The 26,350-nt window shown below is 37.4% G+C and overlaps 1 protein-coding gene across 2 annotated transcripts in view; it reads right to left on the reverse strand.

The window, feature by feature from the left end:
- Positions 1 to 24,097, reverse strand: part of dve (SATB1_N and homeodomain domain-containing protein dve) — a 48,179-nt gene extending 24,082 nt beyond the window's left edge. The window contains exons 1-3 of one of the 2 annotated variants that reach the window (XM_011054435.2): positions 23,508 to 24,097; positions 22,953 to 23,109; positions 14,394 to 14,664 (exon numbers count right to left, since the gene is read on the reverse strand). In XM_011054435.2, the coding sequence (XP_011052737.1) occupies positions 14,394 to 14,664; positions 22,953 to 23,109; positions 23,508 to 23,551 (472 nt within the window). In that variant the 5' untranslated portion in view covers positions 23,552 to 24,097. Of the gene's footprint in view, positions 1 to 14,393; positions 14,665 to 22,952; positions 23,240 to 23,507 lie in introns of both variants that reach the window. The other variant, XM_087414497.1, reaches the window with a different exon arrangement.
- Between the last annotated feature and the right edge of the window lie 2,253 nt (positions 24,098 to 26,350).

A 26,350-nucleotide genomic window follows, 5' to 3' on the forward strand; every position in this document is an offset into this window, starting at 1 on the left:
GTATCGACCGAACAATTTTGTAACGACGCAGAGAGATTTCTTAATGAAAGGATTATATCGCTGAAAACTTTCACATTTAGTTAAAATAAAACAGCATTGATAGAAATTATAATCAATCGCTTTTCACAACCAGATTTTCCATCTAATTTAATATAACAGCTCTTTTAATTTTTATAAATTCTAAATTAATATTCTAAATTCTTAATTTTTATAAACAAAAAAAAATTTTTAGACTAGATTGCAAAAGCGTATACTTTACACGCAATATTCTTCTCGAAATGATGGACTCAATCTCGTGTGCGTAATTAATTTTTTTCCTAGAAATAATTGGGATTTATGGGGGTTGCACTGATATAGCACTGTTTCGTAAAATGTTACAAGTATAATAATAAAAGGATCATATATTTCGTCCTCCTATTAAAGCGCGTGATATTGCAAACGGCTACAGTTCACATTTATTCGTCCTGGGCGCGAAAGAAACGTGTTTTCGATTTCTGACCGACTGTACGGGATTTCAGATTAGCAAGTTCCTCCACTTCCGTTCAACGGATTTGTCTAGATTTACCGGAGGTTTTGCCATCAGGGCACTAGGACGTAAGTTTTCCAGCCGGTTCGCGCGTGCAACACTCGCCAGAATCCTGCCAAAGGATCCTTCGTATCCTGTCACCCTGGTACCGTTCTAACTGTATATCCACTCAAAATCGTCCACAGCTTTGTCTGCCTACGCAAGCCCAGATTTCGTCGTCTTCCATCCCCGTGCCTGTTGCTGGATGATGGCGGGTCATCATCCCTGTCTGCTCCCCACGATATCCCATGAGAATGTGGGTAAGGCCACTGTGTGACCTCTCCGTGCCAGGGGAGTATAACACAGGGAAAGGACCGGGAAGGAAACGACGTATTGCGACGGGGGTGTCAAAGGAACATTCGGGGTCGACTGCTCGTTTGGTAAAACAATGATAAGTGTATATAAGAAAGTTAGATTAAAATAATATGCGCGCAATGAATAGGGAGGAGACTTTCTGAACATCTTTCTCGACATAAACAGAGGAAAAACTAAAAGAATGGTCGAAATGTCGAGCAATGTCACTGCTTGACATTATATGAATAGGCGCGGTGTTAAAACTTTATATATTCAGAATTTAAAATCGAAATATCGAGATATAAAGATTTATGACCTTTCGTGTAAAACATATTCAAAGAAGATTTATGGTACTTCGGTACTCTCTTTTTTAATTAATAAAAGAAAGGATACGTTAATTTATAATAAAATAAAAATTCATAAAAATATGAATTGTTTAATCTTATTTTTATATCTTTGTTAAAATGTATATGAAATGCATAAATTGTATTTTTTTAAGTTAAATTTACTCTCTTGTAGTTTCTGTAGATAGATTCATGAAAAATCCGAAATAAAAAATTCAATTTTAACTTCTAATTTTTTTTCTAACATTTTCTAATATTACAATTTTCATCTAATATTTTCTTATATCTTACGTATAAAATTCACTTATTTTTATAATGCTTCTCTAATCATTTAAGAATATCGTAAGCAAAGATGAAATCCATAATTTTATTCTTGTATAATTTAATTTTTAACGGAGCAAAAGAAAATTCGCATATTTCCGAAGTTAAAGTCATATTTTCAAAGAAAAAGAGTAGCTATACTACCTTTCTTCTAAGATAGAAGGAACTTTTCCTTTTAAAAAGATTAATATCAAGCCGGTCCTTCGATAAACGAGGGTTGTTTACCGAGGGACCAGGAGAGCATCGGTGACAATGCTATTATTTGTCTAATGCAATCTGAACGCAGAAGCGACCGAATGGTCGGTATTCTCGATGACTTCGTTGCAATGATCAGGATTTCATTTTTGGTACTGGAGGTATAAGTTTGTCCGAGGTTTTCAGAAAGAGCGAGGAGCCGACACATATGCATCTGATTTGCGCATCTTTATTGTCTTCTGGCTTTCGTAATACTTTTTAATTGAATTGAATTAAAATAGATATCGATACGGGAAAAAAGAGGAATTGTTTCAGATTAAATAAACATGACTTTTTCCCTCAACAAAAAATTTTTAATTTTTTAAAAATGCTTTTTTGTTTTTTTCTGTTTTAATTTTCGAACGTTCTTTTCTGTAATTTAATTAAGAATTTTTACACATAGAATAAACTTTATGTGTATTAGATATCAATCGACAGATTTTGACTCATAAATATAATTTATATATTCTTTCTCTGTTGAGCATATTTATTAATTTATTAAACTTAATTTAAAATATTAATTTAAAAAACTTTATATTGATTTTTTAATTTCCTAACTATGAGTGTTGTTAAAACAAAAAAATGTAATCGGATGTGTGAAGCTGACGAATAATATTTAATGTTGTAAAAATATGATTGCTAAATATATTAAAACACATTAATTTACATATACGTCGCGTTTGAAATTGTCTCTGTCGTAATCCATAATGAATTAACCAATCTCAGAGATTATATAACCCTGGCGTTTTGTTTGGTAAGGCCGCTTTGAGGATTAGTAAGTCTAAGTCCTAAATGACGGGATTATATAATCCAGCGGATTGCTTACGTTGGGCTTACTTGAAAGATAGAAACGTGGCAATTAATTTGCTATCAATATGAATTTCATGCGTACTGATAACTGCATTTGCATACATTTATTTTCAAATATTAATATCTTAGAGAGTTATTCCCCTGTAAGGAACGACTACCGTCACATATTACTTTTTCCAATTTGTAATTATAAATTGTTGCAAATTTATTATTATATTTATGTATATACATATATATGTATATTAATCGCATCACTGTGTTATAAGCATTTATTTACATTATTTTTATTACAAAACCTAATCTACTTAAATCTAAGAAATACATCTTCATCAAAAAGTTTTCTGAGTGGCTTAAATCTTTACGTTGTGATGTATGCGAATGGTAACTCATTGGCGACAACGACTCCCAATTGGACTAGCTTATTTTTTACTTACACGATGCAATATATCATCGTCGCATTAACCGCATTGCCCTCCATTTTTGCCTTCACAGAAGTCGAACATCACTTATTCGATTTGCCTTGTAAAACAATTAGGCCGAGATGATAGCGTAGAGATCCCGAATAACAAACAAGAATAGAGACATAATTAAGACAGCTGACACCGAAAAAAGTTTATCTTTCTTAACTACATCTCTTTATATACTTTTTACGTTATCGAAATCATATATCCAATTCATAATTCTGAAGAAGAAAAAGATAAGAAACAAAACTGCGTAGATTCAATGACGCAAATATGAAAGAATTATAATTCTCGAATTTAAATACTAAATTTAAACATCCAAGATTAAACAACGATCTGTCCAACGAAAGCTACAATGATTCTGTACCGCTAATTGCTGTAGATTCATCCATGTATTATCCCCCTCCTCCGATCCAGCCACCGGTTGCTAGAATTTTTTTCACGACTCTCGTGCGTAAACAACTAGCAGGGTAGCATACGCATCCTGCTGGATTCCACGGTCCTTCGGGAGTCACAATTCGGCCGACTGGTAGAGAGAGATAGAGAGCGAGCGGCCGGGGGTAAACGAAACGAAGCGGATGCAAAGCCGGGGAGAAGAACGAAGAGGCTCGTCGATGTGAGAGGGAGAATGAGAGAACGAAGGGGAAGCAAAAGGGTGCGTGCGCGGCACATGCGTAAGAATGCCACGTCCTAGCGTCCTGCTCTCCTGGTCGCCGGGGTCCTACAAAAGCCCTTATTTGGGTCACGGGGCATTTCGAGGGTCCGGGACAGGATGCGAGACACCTTCCTGTCGCTTCTGCTGTCCGGTCAGCGAAAATAAGGCGACAGGTATCGGACAAAGGACCTCATTTGCATATTTTTCGGCAAGATAGAGTCGAGCCGAGGCGACGACCGAATAGGCGTTCCGTGACGAGGCCAAGAACCGAGACAACCTGGCTACTCGGCGCCGGGATATGCGCTCCTGATACGAGAGACGTCTATTAGGCCTATAAATTATCCACTGCATCGATCCAGAGAGTAATATTACGATAGCTCGAGGCGGTGGCTGATGAAAAAGGCACAGCGGTAGGTGTAATCGGGTCAACGGAGTATATGTGCTTATAGATGATAAAAAGAAATGAATCGCATTGTATCGATTGGGAGTTGTTAATTAACGTCTAGAATAATGGACCTTATGAAAACGACGATTTTAATCGCGATTTAGGATCATTTCGAGTGTTTTTCTGATCCTCATCTTACGTCTTTAAACCCATTATTCTGAATAAGAATTTTATGTACAATATTATAAGATTTATATTTTGTGTATATTTAGGGAACAGAAGGTACCGCTATTCATTCAATGAAATACACGCACAACTTTTTTTATATTTTAAGTTTATGAGATATCATTTCACAATAATATTTCATATGTAATTATGAATTTATAAATCCAGCTGAGTGGGTCAATCAGTCGATTATGAATTACGAAAAACAAAAGCATGCTCTAAATTGAAACAGCGAACAAATGGTTGCAAAATGTGTACAGTTAAATTCATAGCTAGTTGAAGAAAATATAATAAAATAGCTGAATATTTATAAATCGGGCAGAGATTTAAGGCTCTCTGAGTAGTCGTAGCGGCCATGTTGGAATCGTGATGTCAGAGGCGAGGAATGACACGTAAATTTATGCTGCAAACCATTTGTAAATAAAGACATTTGGATCTAAATGACGAGATTGCTTTAAAATATATCTGTACAAATGGGCAGAAACTATCCTTTTCTCTCTTAATAGTCAGTAAATGGTCGTAAAAGGCAGGTGAGCCTAATTTCGGGCAGAAACACACGATTTGAATAGCTGTTGAAATAAATGAAATATACTTTTACATATCAAATTCCAGGATAATTATATAGTTTCTGCCAATTTTTTAGGACTTTCATAAGTACGAGACACGTCACATTTTCACAATTAAGCAAATAATAACGAGATGGCATGCAGCACAAATTTCGTCAAACGTCGTCAAAACGTCACTTTTCCACGCCTATAAATTCAGCCATTTTTCGTAGCGAAGTGCTGTAACACACACACAAGGACGAGCCCATGTACATGTGCTCGCTTTCGGCGCACCGAGAGCACATATATATATGTATAGGCTTTTGTTTGTGTGTGACTACCGATTTCGCCACATTTCGCCAGGTCGCTGACTGATCTTGAAATGCTGACTATTCAGAAGCCTTAAATACTTCTGATGTAATCATGAATATAATTAAACTGTAAATAAATTAGACATCAAAGAAATGAATTCCTTAACATTAACAGTATTTGGGTGTGTCCAAATTTGTCCAGTTTTGAAATAAAAATTCAAGAATTCTTAGTTTATTTCTAATTCTCTGTTTGTCTCTTACCTTTTTGGTCAATAAGACAAGAGACAAACAGCAAGAAACAGAAAACAAAAAGCACATTGTAGAATTAGCCTTAGAAATAAATTTTAAAAACAATACTTATACACTATTATATGTAAAAAAGTTATGTTTCTTAATATTTATAATATATTATAAATATTTCAATTTTTAATGCATCACACATAAATATTTTTATGGAGACAATCAAAATTAAAAACATATTTTACGAAAAGACTTTTTGCGACTGTAAATATTTGCTATGCTATTACAAACTTTTTCTTATTCTTCGATAAAACTATATTTTGCGTTGCAGCATTGTTTTATAATTTTAACAAAACTTAACATTTTCGTTATAACTTATTTTAAATTTGTGTATATTCCAGTATCTTCATAAATCTAAAAGTAAAATAGGCATCACAACAACAAATGTTGGCATTATCATTAAAAAAAGCGATATCGTCGTTTGCACATTTAGTTGAGCACATTTAGCAGAGCAATGCTATATTAATGTAAGCGATCGATAAGAGAACGGATGGGCGTTTAGGAAGGTAAAAAAGGGTAGTGGATGACCCTTGAGCAACAGGAACGCAGAATCTTGGGAAAAGGAGAGCCTGGGGGCTCGTGGCTGCGTTTTAGGAGTCTGGAAAACCGGGAATCCAAAAATCCGCAAGTAACAGGCCTTCATATCTCGCGTCGTGAGCGCGGTAGCCGTACTTTTGCGCCTTCTGCGAGCCTGATTGCCGTCTCAGCTCCTTATCCCAATTCCCTTGCGCGGGATAACGCGGCCCGATCCGATTTTATGATCCCACTATGATGCCTAATGCAGGATCCTCACGCGACGAAACTTGGCGGCGCGTCCTTGAACGAGCAGAAACTCGAGGAGTCACGTGTGCCTTCCTTCTTTCGCGTCCTCGCACGTAGAGCAACAGGCTAACGCCGCTTCTTCGATAGCACGCACAAAGGATCTGCACGTGTCCGTGATCCTCCTCGATACCTCCTGTTATCCTGGCCCTCGAAACTCGCTGCAATAATCTCCTGGGAAGTTTCTATCCCGATCAAGGAGATAAACGTTGGCGGGGTTGCGAGACACGATAATCTCCTTTATTCAAAGGACGAGCCGAAGAGAGGACCAAATTTACCCCGCGTACACGTGCGATCGTTTGATCTAATTTCGTTTCCAGATAATGTCGTGCTAATGTAATGGTATTATAAAGGAGAGAACGCAAGCAAATAAGCAAGAAAATTAGACCATGATTCAATTTCAAGAAATTAACCTAGAAATCAATGTAGAGTTTCTCCATTTAAAATCAAACTTTTTCTTCTTCTTATATAAAAAGTAGATTTCTTTAATAAAAAAATCTTATTCAATATTATTCGTGCTAATATTATCAGTGTATCTATATATACTGATAATAAGAGGCATTATGCATACGCAGATAACCGAGCTTCCTCGAAAAATTCGCTTGAAAATTTCATACGTTTCCTTTTTCAAAGCAAAGGATTATGAATTAATGTCGTTTTATTGATACGTGAATCGTTAATTCCGAATTCTCGACGTAACCCGTTATTTCTATGTTCAACACGAATTTTCGGCTTGTCGTTACATATAATTTATTTGCCACTGTAGCGTTGTACGTATAATCCGGGATTAAGCGACAGCGGCGCGGTGATAATCAGAATTTTGTTAATAGTACTGCAAAAGGCTCAAAGTCAGCGGACCTTGATATTACTTGGCGGTGATAAAGCGCCGCAATCCCGAAATTCCACTGTATCTTTATTATACAAGGACTTTGGGATCCGAGTGGGAAATGCTGAAAAGTCATGTGACACACGGCAAAGACATTAAATCTTTTTTATGAATCATTTATTACAGCGTATTCGGCATTACGTAATCCAAGGTCACAATCCGTAGATTTATCGTCGGAGACGCCACGAGGTTTTAGACTCTTTAATCCCAAGGTGCGCCGCGGAGACAAAATAGCGGGATTATACAAATCCTCGCGTCGCTTAATCCAGGATTAAGATTATGGTCATAGACCGACGACCCCTCGTATCTTTCGGAATTTTTCTCCCATGAAGGGGAATACCGGTTGAAGATCGCGTGAAGCGCCATATGCGTCGTTCCGAATTTTTAAGATAAAATATTTCCGCGGGCATGTATGTGGGTAGCGTGCATGAAAAATAAAAGTACACAAGATAAATTGTCTCGCGAACGTAAATGCATTGTCGTTAAGTTCACATGGAAAGTTTCTGTAATATTGTACGTCTATGAATGTTAAAATCAGACTGTAACTAATTGCGACAATTTCCGTCTTTTTAATTTGTATTGTCATTCACTGTAAACTTATTGTATTTAAAATAGTACATATTGAAGAAAGTCTATTTACGTTTCAAATCGCAGTGCTTTATTATTAACAGCTGATTTCTCTAAAGAAAATCGGAGATAGTACTCAATTGCGTTTAACAGATAGCCAATCGATATTGTCCTTTATTATCAAAATTTTGTTACAAACATTTCTACGTTAGTAAAAGAAGAATCTTTATTACTTTCAGTATTACAAGCCAAGGGCACTCGGTTTTTTTTTTTTTTTTTTACGTTATCCTTACTGTGTTATCCTTACTTAATATACAAGATAGATTTATCAGCTAAAAAGAAATAGCATATTGCGCGCGATGGCAAGTGACAAATTTAAATCCATTCTACAATTGTACAAGCGTAGTTGTAGGTGGTTGCAATTGTAAGAATTAACTAATCACAAATATGAGGAGAATTCTTACAATTACAACTACTTTCAAATATGCTTGCGCAATTGGAGAACAGGCTTTGCTCCGAAACAACGGGACCAAATTCGATATTCTGTAAAATTGGCAATTTTTTCGTATCCTCGACGCATTATCTCGCGATTTGTCTGTGACGCAGCTCCGGACCGGTTTCACCAAATGCCGTCGACCGACATCGTCACCGCGTTTTCCCGTCGTTCTTCGTCCATCATTCGCGCGACAAAGCGCGCCTTGTTCCAGATCTCTTTCGCGCCGACCAATATCTCGCCGATGCAGCTCGACGTTACTCGCGAGCGCGTACGTGCACACACATACACACACACATACACACACACACCACACACACACACACACACACACATACACATACACACACACACACAACACACAAGTTAACACACAGGCACAATATCTTTCGAATCGTTCGTAGAATTCCCGTCGTATCAGGACGGGATGTAAAGCTTCCTGGGGGATGAGCCGCTTAGCCTCTAAACCTTGTGTGCTCTGCCATAGTCCTCCCGCCGCCACCCCCCTGGCAGCCTCTCGACCGCCCTTTTGTACGAGCCATCATCCACGGTACGCGTATGAGTGAGCGCGTACGTGTGCACGCATACGGGACAGAAAGCGGGCCGTATACGCGGCCCTGCACGGGGATTATCCGGGCTCTGTATTCGTGGGGATTATCTTTGGGCGCCGCGTGTACGTGTGCGAGCCGCGTTGTGTGTGTGCGTGGACCAAATCCTTTAGTGGCTCCGGTTTGGTTCCCTCTCTCTCTCTCTTCCTCTTTCGTGTATGTGTGTCAGGCACAAGGGTGCAACATATACACATACACACGTTTGCACTTGCGTCACCGAGTTTGACCGACCTGCACGTATGCGCTCGCGTTCGCGCCCGCGCGCTCGATTGCGCCTGTGTGCGTACGCGCGTACACGTGAGACCGGGATTAATCCGGGATTATTGGTCGTGTGTGCGCCGCCCGCCGTCCAAATCCAAAATCCAACGCACACAACTCAGCTAATCCTAACCCACCCCCTTTTCACCCTCTCTCGCCTGCACCTCGCCGCCCTCACCTCGCCTCGCTTCTCTCACTCTCTCAGCGTATCCTGTGTGTTCTCCACCGACAGTTCGGAGCGTTGTCTATAGGGTGTGCCTGAAAATTCGCGTCCGCCAGTGCCCTATTTTTGCCTATCCGCTTAAAGTACCGATTTTCGAGCGCGTCGTCGATCGATATTAAAGCCGTATCGAGATTAATGAAGGATTTTTGTGAATTTACCGATCAATTTTTGTCTTTAGGAAAAATAAAATATAAAATTGATCTTCGTTAAATTGTCAACAGGGTATAAATTTAGTCAGAATATGAAGATGTCCAATCACGACGATTCAATTTTATCAAAATTTCATAGACGTTTTATTGCATCAATCAATACCTTCCATATCTTGCGTACTATTTAAAACGAATATTTGTTTGATATTTGAAATATTTGTTAATAGAGAATGAAAATGTTACGTAGAAAGTTTGGGATACTTAGTTTTAAAGATTTTGAAAGAAATTTTAAAGAAATTGTACGATCGAGATTATAAAAATCAGGATAACAATAGACGTTGATTTACAACGTTTATGTGGGACATATCTATTATTATCTAAGATACCGATGACATCACGAATAATGCGACTCAGGCACAGAAGAGATTTAATTGTAAGTGATTTTTAAGTAAGGTTTAAAGTTTCGTTGCGTCCGCAATTACATTACAATCTTCATTATTCAGATTGCGTCACGACAAACTCATTATGTTAAAATATTAATTATCAGAATTAAAAAGAAATTTTTACTTTTAAAATATATGAACAAAAGTTTGTCTCGAAACTGGTCTTACCAGGATATTCATTAAAAGACTATTCGCTCCAAAAATTGCTAAAAAAGTTATATCCGAATTAACGAAAAAACAAAAGCTATTAAATATAAAAGCGTGCACGGTACGTTTTATATACCGACATTTCACAAAAGTAGGAATAGGAAATTAAATAAAATTATAAGATATACTTTGTAATTTTAAAAAAGAAGCAATTTGTAATTTGAATGCAGCGTGAATAGTATTTTTACGGATATTACTGCTTTACTTTGTCGATAGCCTTTGCATCGTAAGAATCAGACTTTGTAATGTCTTGCAAGGATTGCGTTCGATAAGCTAAATGTAGGACAAAACTCAAATGTAAGAACAGTAAAAATAAAGACGTACATGCGCACACGCATTTCTGTACATGTGAGAAATAACCATTCGCAATATGGTCCACGATTGCTCTCTGCGAGATATGATATCGATTTTGCCTTTGGCTTAACGCGTGGTCAGGTTGAAAGCTAGAACGTATACAGGGCGGCTATAAAAGAATCATTTCTGAATCGTGAGAAAAATGAGGGAAGATAACAGTTTTTTATGCTACAATTCATACGCATTAATACACAATTTGATACAATATAAAAGTTTTTACTTATATTAAATTTGCTATTATATACATATATTAGATGTTTTTGAAGCAAATAATATTACTATTTTATTTTGTTTCAATACAATTCGATTAATCGATGCGTCTTTGCTGTATTCTATAAAGCTTTCTTATATTTCTTTTCTTTGTTATTTTTATATTCTGTTAAATAAAAATATATAATTTTATTACACGTGTGTTCACAAACAAAATATATTTCTAAGCCTTTGTAATTAAATGCGCCTTCGCGTTAAAATATTCTCAGTAATTTGTAAACTCAGTTCATACTGTGAAAAATATATGAATTCGTTAAACATTATCTCACTCATTATAACATTATTTATACTTTGTGATATCCCGGTTATTTATAAATAATAGAACGACTTCTGAAAATTAAAACAAGTTAAAACTACACTGTTTTTTTTTTTACAAGCACAACGAAGGATAGTTACATTTGAATTAAACTGCGAGCTGAATTTATACAAACCCTCTGATCGTTTTTTGAGTTTGTAGTACGCCAAATACTCATTGTAAGTCTTTCCCAACAGAATATATTTTCTGATCGGGTTTTGCATCGCAAGTTTGGGGATTACTAAATCAAAACTTTTATACTCCTGCATCGTTCTGTCCACTGACGAGAACGTAAATAGTGAGAATTCAAAGGCAACTCGCCACAAAAGATGTTTCGTCTCTTGGGAGGGAGGATCGCGTAGGGTTAAATGGCGTAACGAGCCCGATCGTATGGCGCAAGACGCCATGGTGAATGTTCGCAGGTCGCCTAGCCGCATAGCCAGGGATTTGAATTTAATCCGGATTAGTTCGTAAGGGTCACAATATCCTCCCCTCTGACTGCACCTCGTCGCAGTTCGTCCCACCGTTCGTGCACACGGATGCGCGCATATAGACGTCCAGGTAAATCCGTACGGAACACACGCGAACGATTATCCTAATTCCGAGCTGACGCTTACGGCTCGCGGACTAAAAGGGAACAAACGATCTCATCTTTCCAGCTCATCTTTGATGTATGCCGACGCGAAATCACTTCTCGATAAAAAAAAAAAAAAAAGAAACGATGCCAGCTCTCTTATTTTTGGATGTATTTATTTCTAATTTCTTGTATAAACAAATTTTTATAAAATTAAGAAACTAACATTATTGTAATTATTAAAAATTATATAATCTACTCGTATTTATGCGCACCATTTTTCAAAATTTAATGTCATTGCATTACACAACAATAAATATTATATTAAATATTTTATACTGTCGCTTATTGCACGGTTCAGCGTTGGAAATAAGTAGGTCGTACTTTCAGAAATTTGAAAAATTAAAAAAAAAGTCTCGACTAAGGAAAGGTGAAGATAAGAACTGAGAAATGTATTAGGTGTTGGAATTAATTCGTAGCGTTTTACAAGTGATGGGAAGTACTTTCATTAATGTATTTTTTAATGCTCATGTGAAATAAATAACATTCTTTCATTAAAAAACGCTACGAATTAATTCCAACACCTAATAGAAAAGGAGCAGAGGGGGGGGGGGAGGAGGATTAACTGTGACGCATGGAGATTTAAGGAGGATCCTCGAGATTCATAGATTTAGGAAGTGCGTGCTTCTGTCCATCCGCATCCCCCATCGCATATTTTTTCTCCTCGTCTAGGTCGGGGCTGGAAAAGCAAATATGTACTCTAGCTCCCTGCATTCCTGCACGCCTTCGAAATGCCGAAGTACAGAATATCTAGCCCCTCCCCCCTCCTTACTCTCTTAAGAATACTTAAACCGATTCCACCCTGAAAGTTAGCCTGAGAAAAAACTCGTAGGACACAATTTGACAACTTAATATGATATACGATACAATTTCTTCCCTCCCTTTCTTGGATCTTTTTTCGTAGCGATTTTTATTGCGTGAAAGAATCAAGCAAAAAAAATGATAAAAATAGAGAAACGTATAAATATATATATTTAATAGAAAGTCTTATAAATGATAGATTAGATAAATATTTAATTATAATCACTTCTTTGATTTTGTATGCAGACTGCGATTGACGTTCTCTAGTCTGTAGCAACTTTGTCTATTTTTTGCGGAAAACTATATACGTAAAAAGATATTAGGTATTGCACTGAAAAAAAGATTGGTGTGCAGCAAATTAGGTGGTAAAATATGACATAGTATTATTAATTGGCTGCAGCAGCCAATTAAAAATGCTATGCCATATTTTATCATCTAATTTGCTACAGCAGCCAATCTTTTTTTCAATGTATTAATATTCTATTTTTAAAACAAAAAGGTCTGAATTTTTAAAAAAATATTTTTAAAATAGTAAGTTATATTATTGTCGATCGTTAAATAAAATTAAGTAGATTTACAAACACACATATATATGTTTCTATCAACATTTGGAGATAAGATAATTCAATAATAATTCAAATTCAAGAAAATATGTTTAATTAATTTGCTGTCGGATGTTTCATTCAGCAATAAACGTGTCATAAATATGTTTGCTATGTTTATATATTTAATTCTTTCTTTAAATGTTGCCATCTATGATTTTTAGTGTCGTGTAAAATTAGAATACTAAGTATCACGGACTCCGTTTATACAGCGTTTAATTCTCATTGCAAACGGACGCGTGTAAATTGTTTCCACCGCATTATCGAGGATCAAGGAAATTCCGCCGATAGTCTATCTCGTTTACGAGCTTTAACGATCCCTCTCGCGCGACCTCCATCGAGTACGTACGTCTTCGTCATTCTCAACGGAAGCGGACTTTATGACGCGACATGGCAACTGAGTTTCTGGATTGTCTCGAATAAAAGTGAAGCATTTCGAGCAGATTCTTTGTATTATTTGCAATATTATTAAACAACAACCTTTCACCACAGATAAATAAATGATGATAGCATTCTAACACTAACATTATCTATAAATTACTTATAATATGTATTATTTCTATCATAAGTAGAGTTATATTAAATGTTATCCCTTTTCTAAATGGTTATTATTAAGTCGGACAAACAATATTACATAATTTTGGTAAAAAAAAAGAAAAAAATAAAATCGAGAGCATGAAATAATACAAACTTAAAACATTTGCCCGTTTGCTCTCTTATTTATTACACAAGAGCTATATCGGCCTTCGCCGGACGTGAGACGGTGACGGCGATTAACGCCGCTTCCGTTCGTATAGAATGCATTAATGGACGTGACATCGGTGCATCGTTACCGTGTTTTCCTCATCGCCGTCATGAGTTATCCCAACCGAATTACGCGTTGTAAAGGCGTCAAAGCTGTTTTCGCACGACCCGATCTTTCGTAAAAGGTGACTTAATTCGCCCGGCAAATCGACGATTTACGACCACGAGAACCCTGCACAAGCCGCCACACCCGAGATGCAACCCAAGGTAATGGGGTGTGTACAGATGCACTCGCGTAGGGACAAGACGGTAAGGAACGGGACGATACGAAATACAAGAGTTCAAATACATTCAAATAATCGTATAGAACTTCTTCATTGTTATATTATTTTGCGATATTCTTAAATTAAAAAATTCATAACATTATAAAATAAATAGTATCAACTTCCAATTTAATAATTTCATGAAATCACCAAACTTTGTCAAAATAAAAAATATATAATAATTACTATATGCTTAGTATTTTTAATAAATCATTATTTATCGTTATTAAATGGACAATAAAATATAAACGAAAAAGAAATATTTACCTGTACTGGAGGCAGATTTGCTGAGATCGAAGCCTTCCTGCTTGGGACTGGCGTTGATTTCTTGCTTTGGATGCTGGTTGTGCGCGGAGAACGGTGTATGGGGTGTACCGAGAGGTGTTTGCGATTGCAACGGATGTACCGATGGGTGCTGAGGTGCGTTCTGCGGCTGAGATTGCTGGGACTGATGAGACTGAGGACTCCTCGGTAACGAGGACACGCTGCTCGGTCTCGATGGTGGCGAGGCTTTGTGCGTTAATGCCAACGCTTGGCTCTGCAAAACGAGAGGATATTCATTTTTGAAAAATTTATTTTGAACAATAAATTCGACAAATATAATTTCGATGCGATAATGAATGATAATGTCTATGTACGATTATTGTCGTATACATCGAAATGCGGCACATTTATTTTGTCAAAGAGGAAAAACGGGGAAAAGTGATCTCATCTATTTAAAAGAAGATGAGAATATTATACAGAGAAATTCGATAAGCTCTACATTATAAAATATAAGAATCTTTTTATGTATCAAGAGGACGCGAAAGAAAGTTTAATACCGGGAAGCATGATATGTACATTTTTACGCTTATTACTCAGGCAACAAGTTCTTCCCCAGCTTCTGTATTGTCCCTGGCAAAGTTTCACAGCGAAATATTTTCTGCGTACAAGAGCACGTTATGTAAATTATTGTGATGTTTATTTCATCGCTCGTTTGTGTATAATCCAGCGAGAGTGCGGTAATCGCCGCGGGGTAATATAAATCCTTTGCTGTCCTTAATCTCTGAAGACAAAATTCCCTGGCACATCATGCTTCTAACGGTCGCATGACTTTTTTACGGGAACGATTACCTATTATAAAAATTTCTAGAGAAACGTAGCTCCTATTAATCTTTAAAATATAAAAAGTATTATCATAAATCATCGTTGTATATATATAAATCACGTTATTTGTCCGTATCATCTTGATTTTCACAAGTTCAAAATTTTATAAATAGATTTTAATATATTATAATAACAATATATTACACGAATTAAATGTAATGTTGTATCCTTGCTAAAGTGCGTTCGCGCGCGATAAAGGATTGCCTAGAATCTGCTTCTAAAAAGAAAAAAGATATAACTCGCGCGCGAATTAACTATGCACGATTGGAGGCAATCTAACGATTAAAAAAGCCTTCGGCGGCAATTCATGGTGGGAGCGTCGCCTAAACGCGGTCAAATCTACGACGTTTCGGTCGGGCCGAGCGAGCCGGATGATCTAAGCGTCGTCGATGAAATCTGAGCACGTGCTCAATTCCGAGCGGCGACCAGGCTAAGACATAAGCGCGGACTTAGATTTATGTATGAGTGAACTGAACTTAACACTAACGGCTAAGCCGTCCACGGTGTCAACTGGGGTCAACTGGGCCCAGAATGCGACAATCCTACACCACCGCAACCGCCGCCGCCGCCGCCGCCGCCGCCGTCGTCGCCGTCGTCGCCGCCGCCGCCGCCGATGTGCGAAATGCACCGCGGAGCGATGATTTTCGTCTGGAAACTGGATCGTCGATGACGCCTCCGTGGAATACGGAGCGTCAAGCGGCAGAACGAGCCGAGATACGAGGCGGTGTTTAACCCTCCATGAGCCTTCGCGACTTCCTGCCGCGTTCGTGTTTGCTCGCAATCAGCAATTTTCGCGAGTATTTAGTCTCCTTATTTAATTACAAAATTATGAAATTTAATCAGCCGGCGCATCACACGCATCAAGGCAATCTTGAAAAATCGATGACGAGCATCGTATTAATTTGCTCCTCGAAAATGATTATCCCGATTCTTAACCGAACAGATTGCACAAAATTTATCGTCTTTTTATATTTATGTAAATTAATTCTATCGAGTCGCAATTAAACTTCAATTTTTCTTATTTTTTCTGAATAACGAATCTTTCTACTCGTGTATCTTTACTAGTAGGAAATATTAAGAAATATATACATAATCATTGAAGTCAAATCAAAAGAAAAAGAAGAATTTCTTCTTCCATCTATAGGTTTTAATATCTTTGTACATCGCTTCTCTCGAAGCGATCGATCTAACGATCGGTTGCAAAGGATCGACCGGATGATTTTTTCGCTTGCCCGGACTGTACCGAGGTACCAGCTACTGTTTCGGGAGCTCTTCGAGGTATGCACTCGCAAAAAACACGTCAGACCGCTGAAGACCCGGGCCTGGAAACGGGAGTGAGAGAGAAGAAGATGATGAAGAAGAGGAAGGAGGTGGTGAAGAAGGGAGCGGAGAAGCGGGATGCCTGAAGGTGCCGAAGAGAGCGAGAAAGAGAGATAAGGGCCAGCCGGCATCATTGATGGAAGAGAGACGAGCGGGAGCGACGGGCCCCGAGGGTCTACGTGAATTGGAAGAGGACAGAGAGGATCCCCGGATCCTCGGCTTCCACGCGAGGAATGAAGACGAACGCGAGACCGAAAGCGGGAGCGTGTAAGAAGGGGCAACAGGTGGATGGGGTTAGCGGCTTATCCAGCTAACGCCCCAAGTGATATCGCGGTAACTCTGCTGTGACGTGCGAGGGGTTACGACGTTGTTGTCGTAAAATCAGGAATTTCGGTTCGTTCATCGATCCGGCTTTCGCCGTGGTTGAGAATTCACTCGGCCTCCCGTGGAATCGGGAATCGCGCTGGGAAGGCGTCAGGTCCAAGAAACGTCCGGCGCGAGAAACACCTCTGAAATTCGCTCACTTGAGCGATAAAAATTTCTTCTTATTAGATATCATTAATTGCGCGGTAATTAATGTGATAAAGTTAACCAGATGGATCAATATAAACGATTTAGTGATGGATGAAATTGAAGTAAAGTTGGAAGAGCATAAAAAGTTTGTGATACAATAATATCACTCGTAATAATTGCCGAAATATTTTTTTGCATTTTTTTTCATGTTAAGTAATCGCCTCATTAAATATTAGTAAAAAACAAGAATAATTGCACAAGTTGAATAAGAGAAACTATAATAAAATTAAAGTACATCCGTCGTACTACTCGCAAAATATTGTCAAATATTGACATAAAGGACAACAAATGCTACGGAGGATTCGTTCAATTTGTGCGAACCAGCGTGAATTTAAACAAACGTACTCTTCTTCCGTGTCCTAATTGTGTGTGACGACAGTAAAAATGAACAAGTAAATAATTAAACGTAAAGCGCGAGCGCGATATCGCATTGCGCCACGAACGACGAGTTCGGCAGGCGGTTTATCAACGGATCAGCTTATCTACCGGGTGTAACGGAGATACGCAGCGATGGCGTTTCCTGCTAATGTTTCCCGTTAATGCGATAACCTTAATCGTTGACCGTGCACAGGATTCTCGTGGACCTGCGAGAGATTCGAGAACGGAATCAACCGCGACGGAATCATCGCGCGCGTGCTTCGAATTGTCCGCACAAACGAACTTACGTAAGACCGAATCACGATGACAATCTTTAACGTTTGACCGAATTGAACGCGTGGTCCTTTTCGGAGTGTCTTACGTCAGCGGCATCGTTCCTCATGTGGCCAATTCTATTCATCGAAATAAAAAAAAAAAAAGAAAAGAGAGAGCACTCGTGACGATATCGCCCCTTTGCACGAAGATCCTTTCTTCTCGTCTCGTCACAATTTCTACGACGATGTTCGATACGCGTGAATTATCTGCGCTTGTCTCGCTTGTCTTTATTAATTCTACGAATGCTGCATTAACGTGCGTCATGAAAAATCGCGCTTCACGCCGTGAGCGATACGTTGCAGCGTTCTCGGAGGATATGAGATCAGTTTAGGATATGAGTTCATTCTAGCTGCATTTTCAAACGGAAATAAAATGGAAATAACTCGAACAGCTAGACTTGAAATTCTTTTAAAATCTGTCGTTTTATGATCGAAAAATCTAAACTTTGATTTCAAAATAAAGAGAGAATTTTATACATTTACCATTGAGATTTTTTGCGCGTTTTTTATTGATCCGAAAGAGATTTTTATTAAAGAAATAATAATCAATCTGACAATTGACTAGTGTTGGCTCCTCTTTCTCTTATGAATTTCCTACATTATTTTTAACACTAAATTCTTGCATATTCCACTTTGGATTATCCAATCCATTAGTGAACACTGCTTGTATGAAAGAGCAATATGAATCTTGAGTATTAAAATTATACCATAATCTTAGTTGCACTCTCTTTCTCTCTAATATCTGCGTTTTATTCTCATTTGCCTAAATTTTTACTATCCTTAAAAAACTTTGTGAAATCCTATAAAATTGAATAGAAATTAGATAATGCTGATATAATCGTTTTATAATTGTTAAAGATTCCATGAAATTCCGATTATGAAGATAAACTGTTTCTGGAATATGCTTTTACAGAACATTGAAAAGCACTCGCCGTCTTCTAATCTCCGATCGATACAATAACATGCAACATTGTGTACTAATAACAATTCGTAAATTGCACTTAACAAATTTTAAAACGATTCATTATCTGTTTTAGAGCGCGTGATAATTTCGCTATCTTTTGGCGGTCATCACACGAAATGGAATTAAATGTGGCAACCATATTAATCTGCAACATTCTAATCACGCTTATCGAAATATCGAGCCGGCGATATCCCCGAACGATAATTGGATGTCTCTTTGTAATAGATAATCCGCGGATTGATGCGTTTGCGATCGTGTTACGTAAATTGTTGCCGACTGTAGTGTTAGTGTACTTCGTTCCTAAGTGCAAAATATAGTAGAGTTAAAGATTAGAAAGCAATAGATAGCATCTTGCACTGATCGCAATGATCGCTGATTTCGAGGGTTTATACTAGAGAAAGTAGCGAGAATGTAAATATTTCAAAATTACAATTTAATTGACCATATAGATAAATTAGTCTTTAATATTAACATGAGAAAATATATTTATAAATACATTTCAAATTTAATAGCAAAATATTTATATAATATTATAAAATAAAAATACAATGCTCTTTTATAACGATTTATACTGAATATAATATAACTCGATTTCTGAAATTTCTTTTTCTCCTAAAAGATATGATTATTTATTACACAAATCTTCGTGGAGTAACTGTTGCAACGTATTCTAATTTAAAAAAAATAATAATATAATACAATGAGGAACGCGCGTGCTCTATATAATAAAGTTACCTGACACGAAACTGTTCGCATCGCCGTAACCAATTTTCGCTCACAAAATATTCACTGAGAAAACAAAAGATCGTGTCTGCGGCATAAAAAGGCAACGTAAAAGGCCTACAGAGAGAGGACCGCGAGTTCTACCTGCGTTTGATATATCGGCTTCGGTGGCCGGATAGATGGATTACAATCATTCCGGGAGCTGGGGTGGTCAAATACCGTGACCATGCGTGTTTCAAACGTATCCTCGTGCACGCACACGTAGATATGTACGACGCACTTTCGAGTGCACACGTGGCGGCCCGTGCGTGTACGAGCAGTCCTGCGTGCAACGCATCGCAAGGACGCGTTTTCAAGTGCCAGGGAGGTGCGTCGCGGCAGTGAAAATTTTACATCGCGAGTTCTCTCTCTCTCTCTCTCTCTCTCTCTCTCTTCACTGACGTTTCTCTGCTGTTTAATATCGCGAGCTCGCACGGCTCTGTTACGTTTATTAAGCGTCATAGATCTACCTATAATATATTGATAACGACAGAAAATTTAATTAACTTTGCAACGTCGCGCCTATCCCTCTTTTTTATTTCTTCCCTCGCGTGCGATCATTATGCTCGAGTTTCGCGATCGCCACGTCGCTTTGTTGCTGTTACAATTGCTGTTATTTACTCATATTAGTTTGCTCCTTTGACGGTGTAATTTAACTATAATGCAAATTATGAAGGCTGAATTTAGAATTTTTACACATCCTGTAATCCAAGTTAGTGTATTGTCCTTGCGTTTTCACAAGAACAAACTACAAAATGAGTCTCCGTACATTAATACCGCAAGTATGAAGGCAGAGCTTCATGTATTTGACAGCATTATGAGATTATCCTCGGTCTCTGACTTCTTTTCTGAAAAACATCTGCATGGATAATGCATCTCTCGAGGTGCTTCCATATAAGTTACATGGATATTCTCTCTTTTAAAATATTTAATCTGTGCTTTGTTACAATGAAAATAAAATGTACATAACTCTTTTGACAAAATGGTCCACGTCATATAATTTATGCATGATAAATTGATAATTTTCTCAAATAAATGATGCATATTATGTAATATTCTAATAGAATCATAGCTGTGATAATATAAAGGTGACTCTGTACGTATATTACTATGTATATTATCGATAATACTGATTGTATAAGGTTGTAAAAATATTTAAAATATTTATACTGTTAATATTAGTGATCAATATTATTGTATAAGGTCACCTTTAGAAACATATATCAACTGTGATATATTTACATAGATAGAAGTGCACTAATAAATAAAAAAAAAAATACAAGAGTGATAAACAATGCAAAGTAGAAGAACGTGAGAAAAACATGAATAGATAAATGAAGCAGGAATATTGTGCAGGAATAAACTCTGTTCTATATATTCCAAAAATATCGTTTCTGACAAGAAACTTATTTATCAACTTCAACGAAAAGGTTTTTGTAATTGTTCTAATACTTTTTAAGTGAAAAGAAAAAAAATAATCAAAAACGTAAGTAGAACATGGGCTTTTGTAAATCAGACCGTGTTAAATGTTACCATGATAATTTTACATTAGTCTATTACGAGAATTTATGTAAACGGATTTTGACGAACGTATATTCGTAGCGTGTTTTATTGTTAATTTTTCGATAGCCATGGTGAGCCGAAGGCGGGTATGGATCGAGAGATCGAGCGGTCAATGGAGACATGCGGTCTTATTCCGTTGAATGCCAGAACATGAACATGGTCGTGGCACAGGAAGAAGGCAGGGGCACATCCGTATCGTGGTCAGAACCCGTGACCCCCCGATACGTACATACACGTGTAAACGTACGCGCGTTCGTCCGCACAGCACACACGCGAGCCGCGGCTTTGCCAAGGATTATCCCCCGTCCTACGGTTGCCCTCGGCTTTCATTGTGAGATCGCGAAGCGTCGGATCTGAATTCGGTATGCGATTTTTGATGCGGAGAATCGAGTCTAAATCCGAGCTCGCGCTCGCGCTGCGTTTAAATGGATAATTATTTCCTTTCCAAGCGATCATATGTCTGATAAATAATATAACGTGTTTTTTTTTCTTTTCGATGCTGCATAAATTACGTGAATGTTTATCTAAACATATAATTGTATCAGTTCTATATATTTTATTTTAACTTGAAACAATGCGCATCTAGATGAAATTTTAGGATAAGGAGATTCGCGTGCGAGAAAATGAAAATTTCCGTTCCAATTTTTCGAAATTTGTCACATTTTCCTAATACATAATGTTATAAGTTTATTACTTTTTTAAACGATTACGCGATGTAGAAACGATGCCTTGTTTATTTATTTTAGGTACTGAGATAATCGCGCATTACACGTGGAGTAGCCAGCTGCTTTGAGATGCGAAAGAATGTGCCAAATTGATGACGAAGAATTAAGCGGACTGAAAGCGCGTCCAGAGAAAGAGAGAGAGAGGGGTGCAAGAAGCGATAGGGTGGCCAATTGGCTGTGTAATGTCAGAAAGGGGTTGCTTCTCGCCCCTCGTACTTGCTAACATTGAGTATAGACGCTGCGTTATTTTTATAAGTTCGGCAGACCGAACGCCGAAAACGATGATGTTAGCACGCTAATCCACGACGTAAACCATTTTATCGGAATTTTATATTCCTTGTCAAATTAAGGTCACGTATTTTCGATATAGTTGTACTTTTTTTATTGGCCTCTTATGTATTAAAAGCATTTTTATGATTTTTCGGCATATACATGGAAAGGACGTTTTTGCTGAAATATCTGAAAATTTACAATTAGTTACAAAATATGTAAAACGTATAAACAACACTGATGATAATGCTGCAAAAAGTTTTAACATTTTAATAACCTGTTTTAAAGATTCATTTTTGATGGTTGAAACAAAACAAACAAAATTATTTTTAGATCTGCATCTAGCTAAATTTTTAGATACTTTAGCAAAACCATTATGTCTGTGTGAATAAAAAAGATTTTAAATGATCCTAATCGATAAATTAGTGATCCTAGAGTTCAATTACGTTTTAATCTGTTAATAAAAAGCTTTATTATTTTAAAAAACTAAACTATTAGAAATTGGAATACTCTCTTGTTCTATTTTTTCTTTATCTGTTACATTTATTCTAAAAAAAAAAAAAAAAAAAAAAAAAAAAGAAATATATTCCATTTTAAATTTTACATCCATGTGTTTTTTCAATCAATATTATTCTTAAATAAATGTAATATTTTTCACATTCTAATAAATTTTTTTAACATATTTTTCTGCGATTTTATGACAAATTTTTTCAATTTTGTTTACAGAAAAATATTTATACAATCGCATGAATGATTGATAATATTTTGCGTACAATATTTCATCCAGGCTGAAACAAAAATAAAAGATTACCTGTACTTGATCCGTCTTCGTGTTAGCAGCCATCCATGCCTCTACAAAGGTGTCCATTGCGCTCTGAAGATCCATTCCCTCCTGAGGCCTCAATAATTCTCCTGGGTCTCGGAAGTCGCCGCCATTCGTGACATATCGCGTTGTACTCGAATTCTCACTAACTCATAGCGTAAATTTTAGTCCTGGCACTTATCAATTAAGAGTCAAATGTGATCGAAAAGATGACAGGTTTTTAAAGCCGAATGTCAGTTTTTCTTGTATTCTAAATGTCACTTGGAGCACCTTGTCTACGATAAATATTAATAATCGCGCGAATGACATAAAATTTATTTACAATCGAAATCACAGACGTGCATAAAATGTCCGCTTATTTATGTAGGAGGTTCTTACTATTACAAGTTCTTAATTTCTAGCTACTGTATGCTAATGATAAACGCGAGGGTGATCATTTTTTTTTTATATTGAAACAATTTACACACCTATGATCACTATCATCTGTTCTAATTTTGCTTAGGTTAAATTGAAATATTAAATATATGATTAAATTGCGCGTACCTCTGACTAGACTGCGGAAAATCACACACGTGCTCGCAACTCATTACGATAAATATCGTCTCGGAGTAAAATCGGAGTAAATAGAGCGATCTACAGTCTCGTCCCGTTTCCTGATCACCAATCGGCACGTCAGTCTATTCAGAACGTCACAATTCTAAACGCCAACATCGATCGTAGTCTCTCAATCATCGATCACAAGATCAGTCAACGTTGCCAATCATCTCCCTGAGAAGGCCGAGGCACTGTTTCGGCGCGCGTGGGTTGTCACCAGTCATCAATACCAAACATGTGCGTAGCTCTGAGTGCTCCGAAAACTCGAACTTGATCGATTTCTTCGGACGTTTCTCGTCGAGGAGCCTCTTTGGATCACGATCGCATTCACGTCATCGTCCCTCTCGTCGTGAGTGTACCTCTGGAAATCGCGTACGATCGGCAAGCACCAACGGAATGTCATTCGCGCCGCCGAGGACGGGCGCACGGTCCGCGAGGACAACACACGTTCGCAGGGAACGGCGTTCGAGCCGCGACTGTGCGCGTCGAGGCGTCGCGGCGCTCGATCTGCTGCCCCTACGACGCCCTACCCGCGAGCGCGCCGTCAGTATCAACCCCACCACCCGGTCGTATCGCCGCCGCCACCACTGCCACCACCACCACCACCGTCACCACCACCACCTCCATCGCCCACCGCGATACCGTCGTCTCGCGTCTACCGATATCGCGGCCGAGTGCCTCCTCTGGTCCTCACTCGGCTGCTGGTTCACCCTCTCGCTCGCCGACTCCTCCGGAACCCACCTTCATCGTACCCCGCAGCCCGAGATCTCGTCGTCTCGTTCTCGTTCCCTCTTATCCTCCCCCGATTTCGCTACGAAGCTTCCTCGCTCCGGATAAGGCGTCGTCCCTCTCGCGCTTTACCATTTCCTTCTCCTTCCCGTCCTCCTCCTCCTTTGTTCATCGCGTTAAGTTCCTTTCCGATCACATTCTCGTCTATTTTTCCACCTTTTAATATTGTCATATTAATATTACAATTGTAACACGTCTTTAATTGATAAAATTGCCATTTATTAAAATCCATAAACAAAATTGCAAATTTTCCTGAAACCCGTGAAAATTTTCTTCTTCTTTGGAATCTTCTTTCACACTTGTAATCTTTGTGGTCGTTTACTTAAATTAGTTTTGCAGCTCGTATTTTTTTTTTTCTCTTTCATAAACTACTGATTTTTCCCCATCCAATTTCTTACTCATATTCATATTTGTTCGTCGCGCTATGAAAGATTCGCTCTCTCATCCCGCATCCATCTGATCTCCTTTTTTTTTTCAAAATCTGTCTCCGTCGAATTCGATTCTCACCCACTCTTTTCTCTGCACTTCAGCACTCCCCCCCCCCCCCCCATCAAGAACCTATTCCAGGGGTCTAAAGATAACGTGCACATACACTTGCAACACATTCCCTGCGAGAGAATACGCGATTACCGATGACCGAGCTTAAGTGAAGAAACATGAAGCGATATCTATGCTACTGAGTCGATTTTTTTTCGCGATCGCAATTGCATTAATATTGCATTAGAATAAGTTTTTATATCCGCGGGGATTTATAAGTATAAAACGAGTTTTCGAATCAGTTTTTAAAAAAACTGATTCTGTCTATTTACTTTGAATTATTGGAACTTGAAATAATAACTATACGTTAAATAAAAATGTTTGATTAATAATAATCTTTAAATTTTTATTAACATTTATTAAAAGGATATACATATTAATGTATTACTTGCACAACAAAAAGTAAACAATTTTTTTAAGTTATCAAACCTTAAATTTTTTATTGATTACTTTTCGGACAATCTCAATGTATTGCTTCAATATATCAATGATAATGAAAAAAACAAATAATGTATCAGATATCTTACATAATGCAAAAATACTGTATACGTAAAAATAACTTAATACGCAATAAATAATTAAATATATATATATAGTTTGAACAGATCTTTGCGTTTAATTCCATACGATAAGAAGCAACAGATGCGTATTTGGATTAGAAATTGATTCGATAGAATTATTCTTTGACCTTCATAATAACATAATAAGCGATCGAGATCTGATACATTGAAATCTCATCCACTGATAAGCATAAACAGATTAATAAACTAACATTAAAAAACTTGTATCTCCTTATATCTCTTGGGCCAAAGATATGATTGGAGATTCGAGTTGACTTTGAATCAATTTAAAAGAACAAATACAAATAAATGCAAAAGATATACTAAGAAAATAGCATTAAATAAAGATATAAGACAAACATAAAAAAACATTACAAACATTGAGAAACTTCATAAATATACCATCAGTTACAATTAAAAAAAGATTCTGAATTTCAATAATTTGTAATGTAATTTTTCTTCTTTTGCTTTATCTGATTAATCAATGAAAATAATCTTAGATTAAAATAACGGCAATTAATATAAAGGCAGCAGATTTCATCAATATATCAACCACAATTCTCTTCGTGCTGTGAAAATGGATCGTTCGAAATTGAGAGCCTCAAAGGGAACGTATACATACGTACTCGCAAATTCCTGTAAACGTCACTGCCAGATTAGACAATCTCTGGGAATTAATTTCCACAGACGACAAAAGTAACATCGTTACCGATTCCAGCAGTATCCGCGAATTTTCAGTGCTTCGCGAGCGACGTCCTTTCCGGTTACATCCTTCCGCGTTTGTGTATGTGACATACGTGCTCTCGTAATGCACATATACGACTTCACTTCGTCAGATGTGATATGAAACAGCGATGTCGATGTACTCCAAGATACAAGCGTTATTATCGTCTGATAATCCGTTTG

Source organism: Acromyrmex echinatior, chromosome 16, assembly GCF_024713525.1.
Source record: "Acromyrmex echinatior isolate Ae372 chromosome 16, ASM2471352v2, whole genome shotgun sequence".
NCBI lineage: Eukaryota > Metazoa > Arthropoda > Insecta > Hymenoptera > Formicidae > Acromyrmex > Acromyrmex echinatior.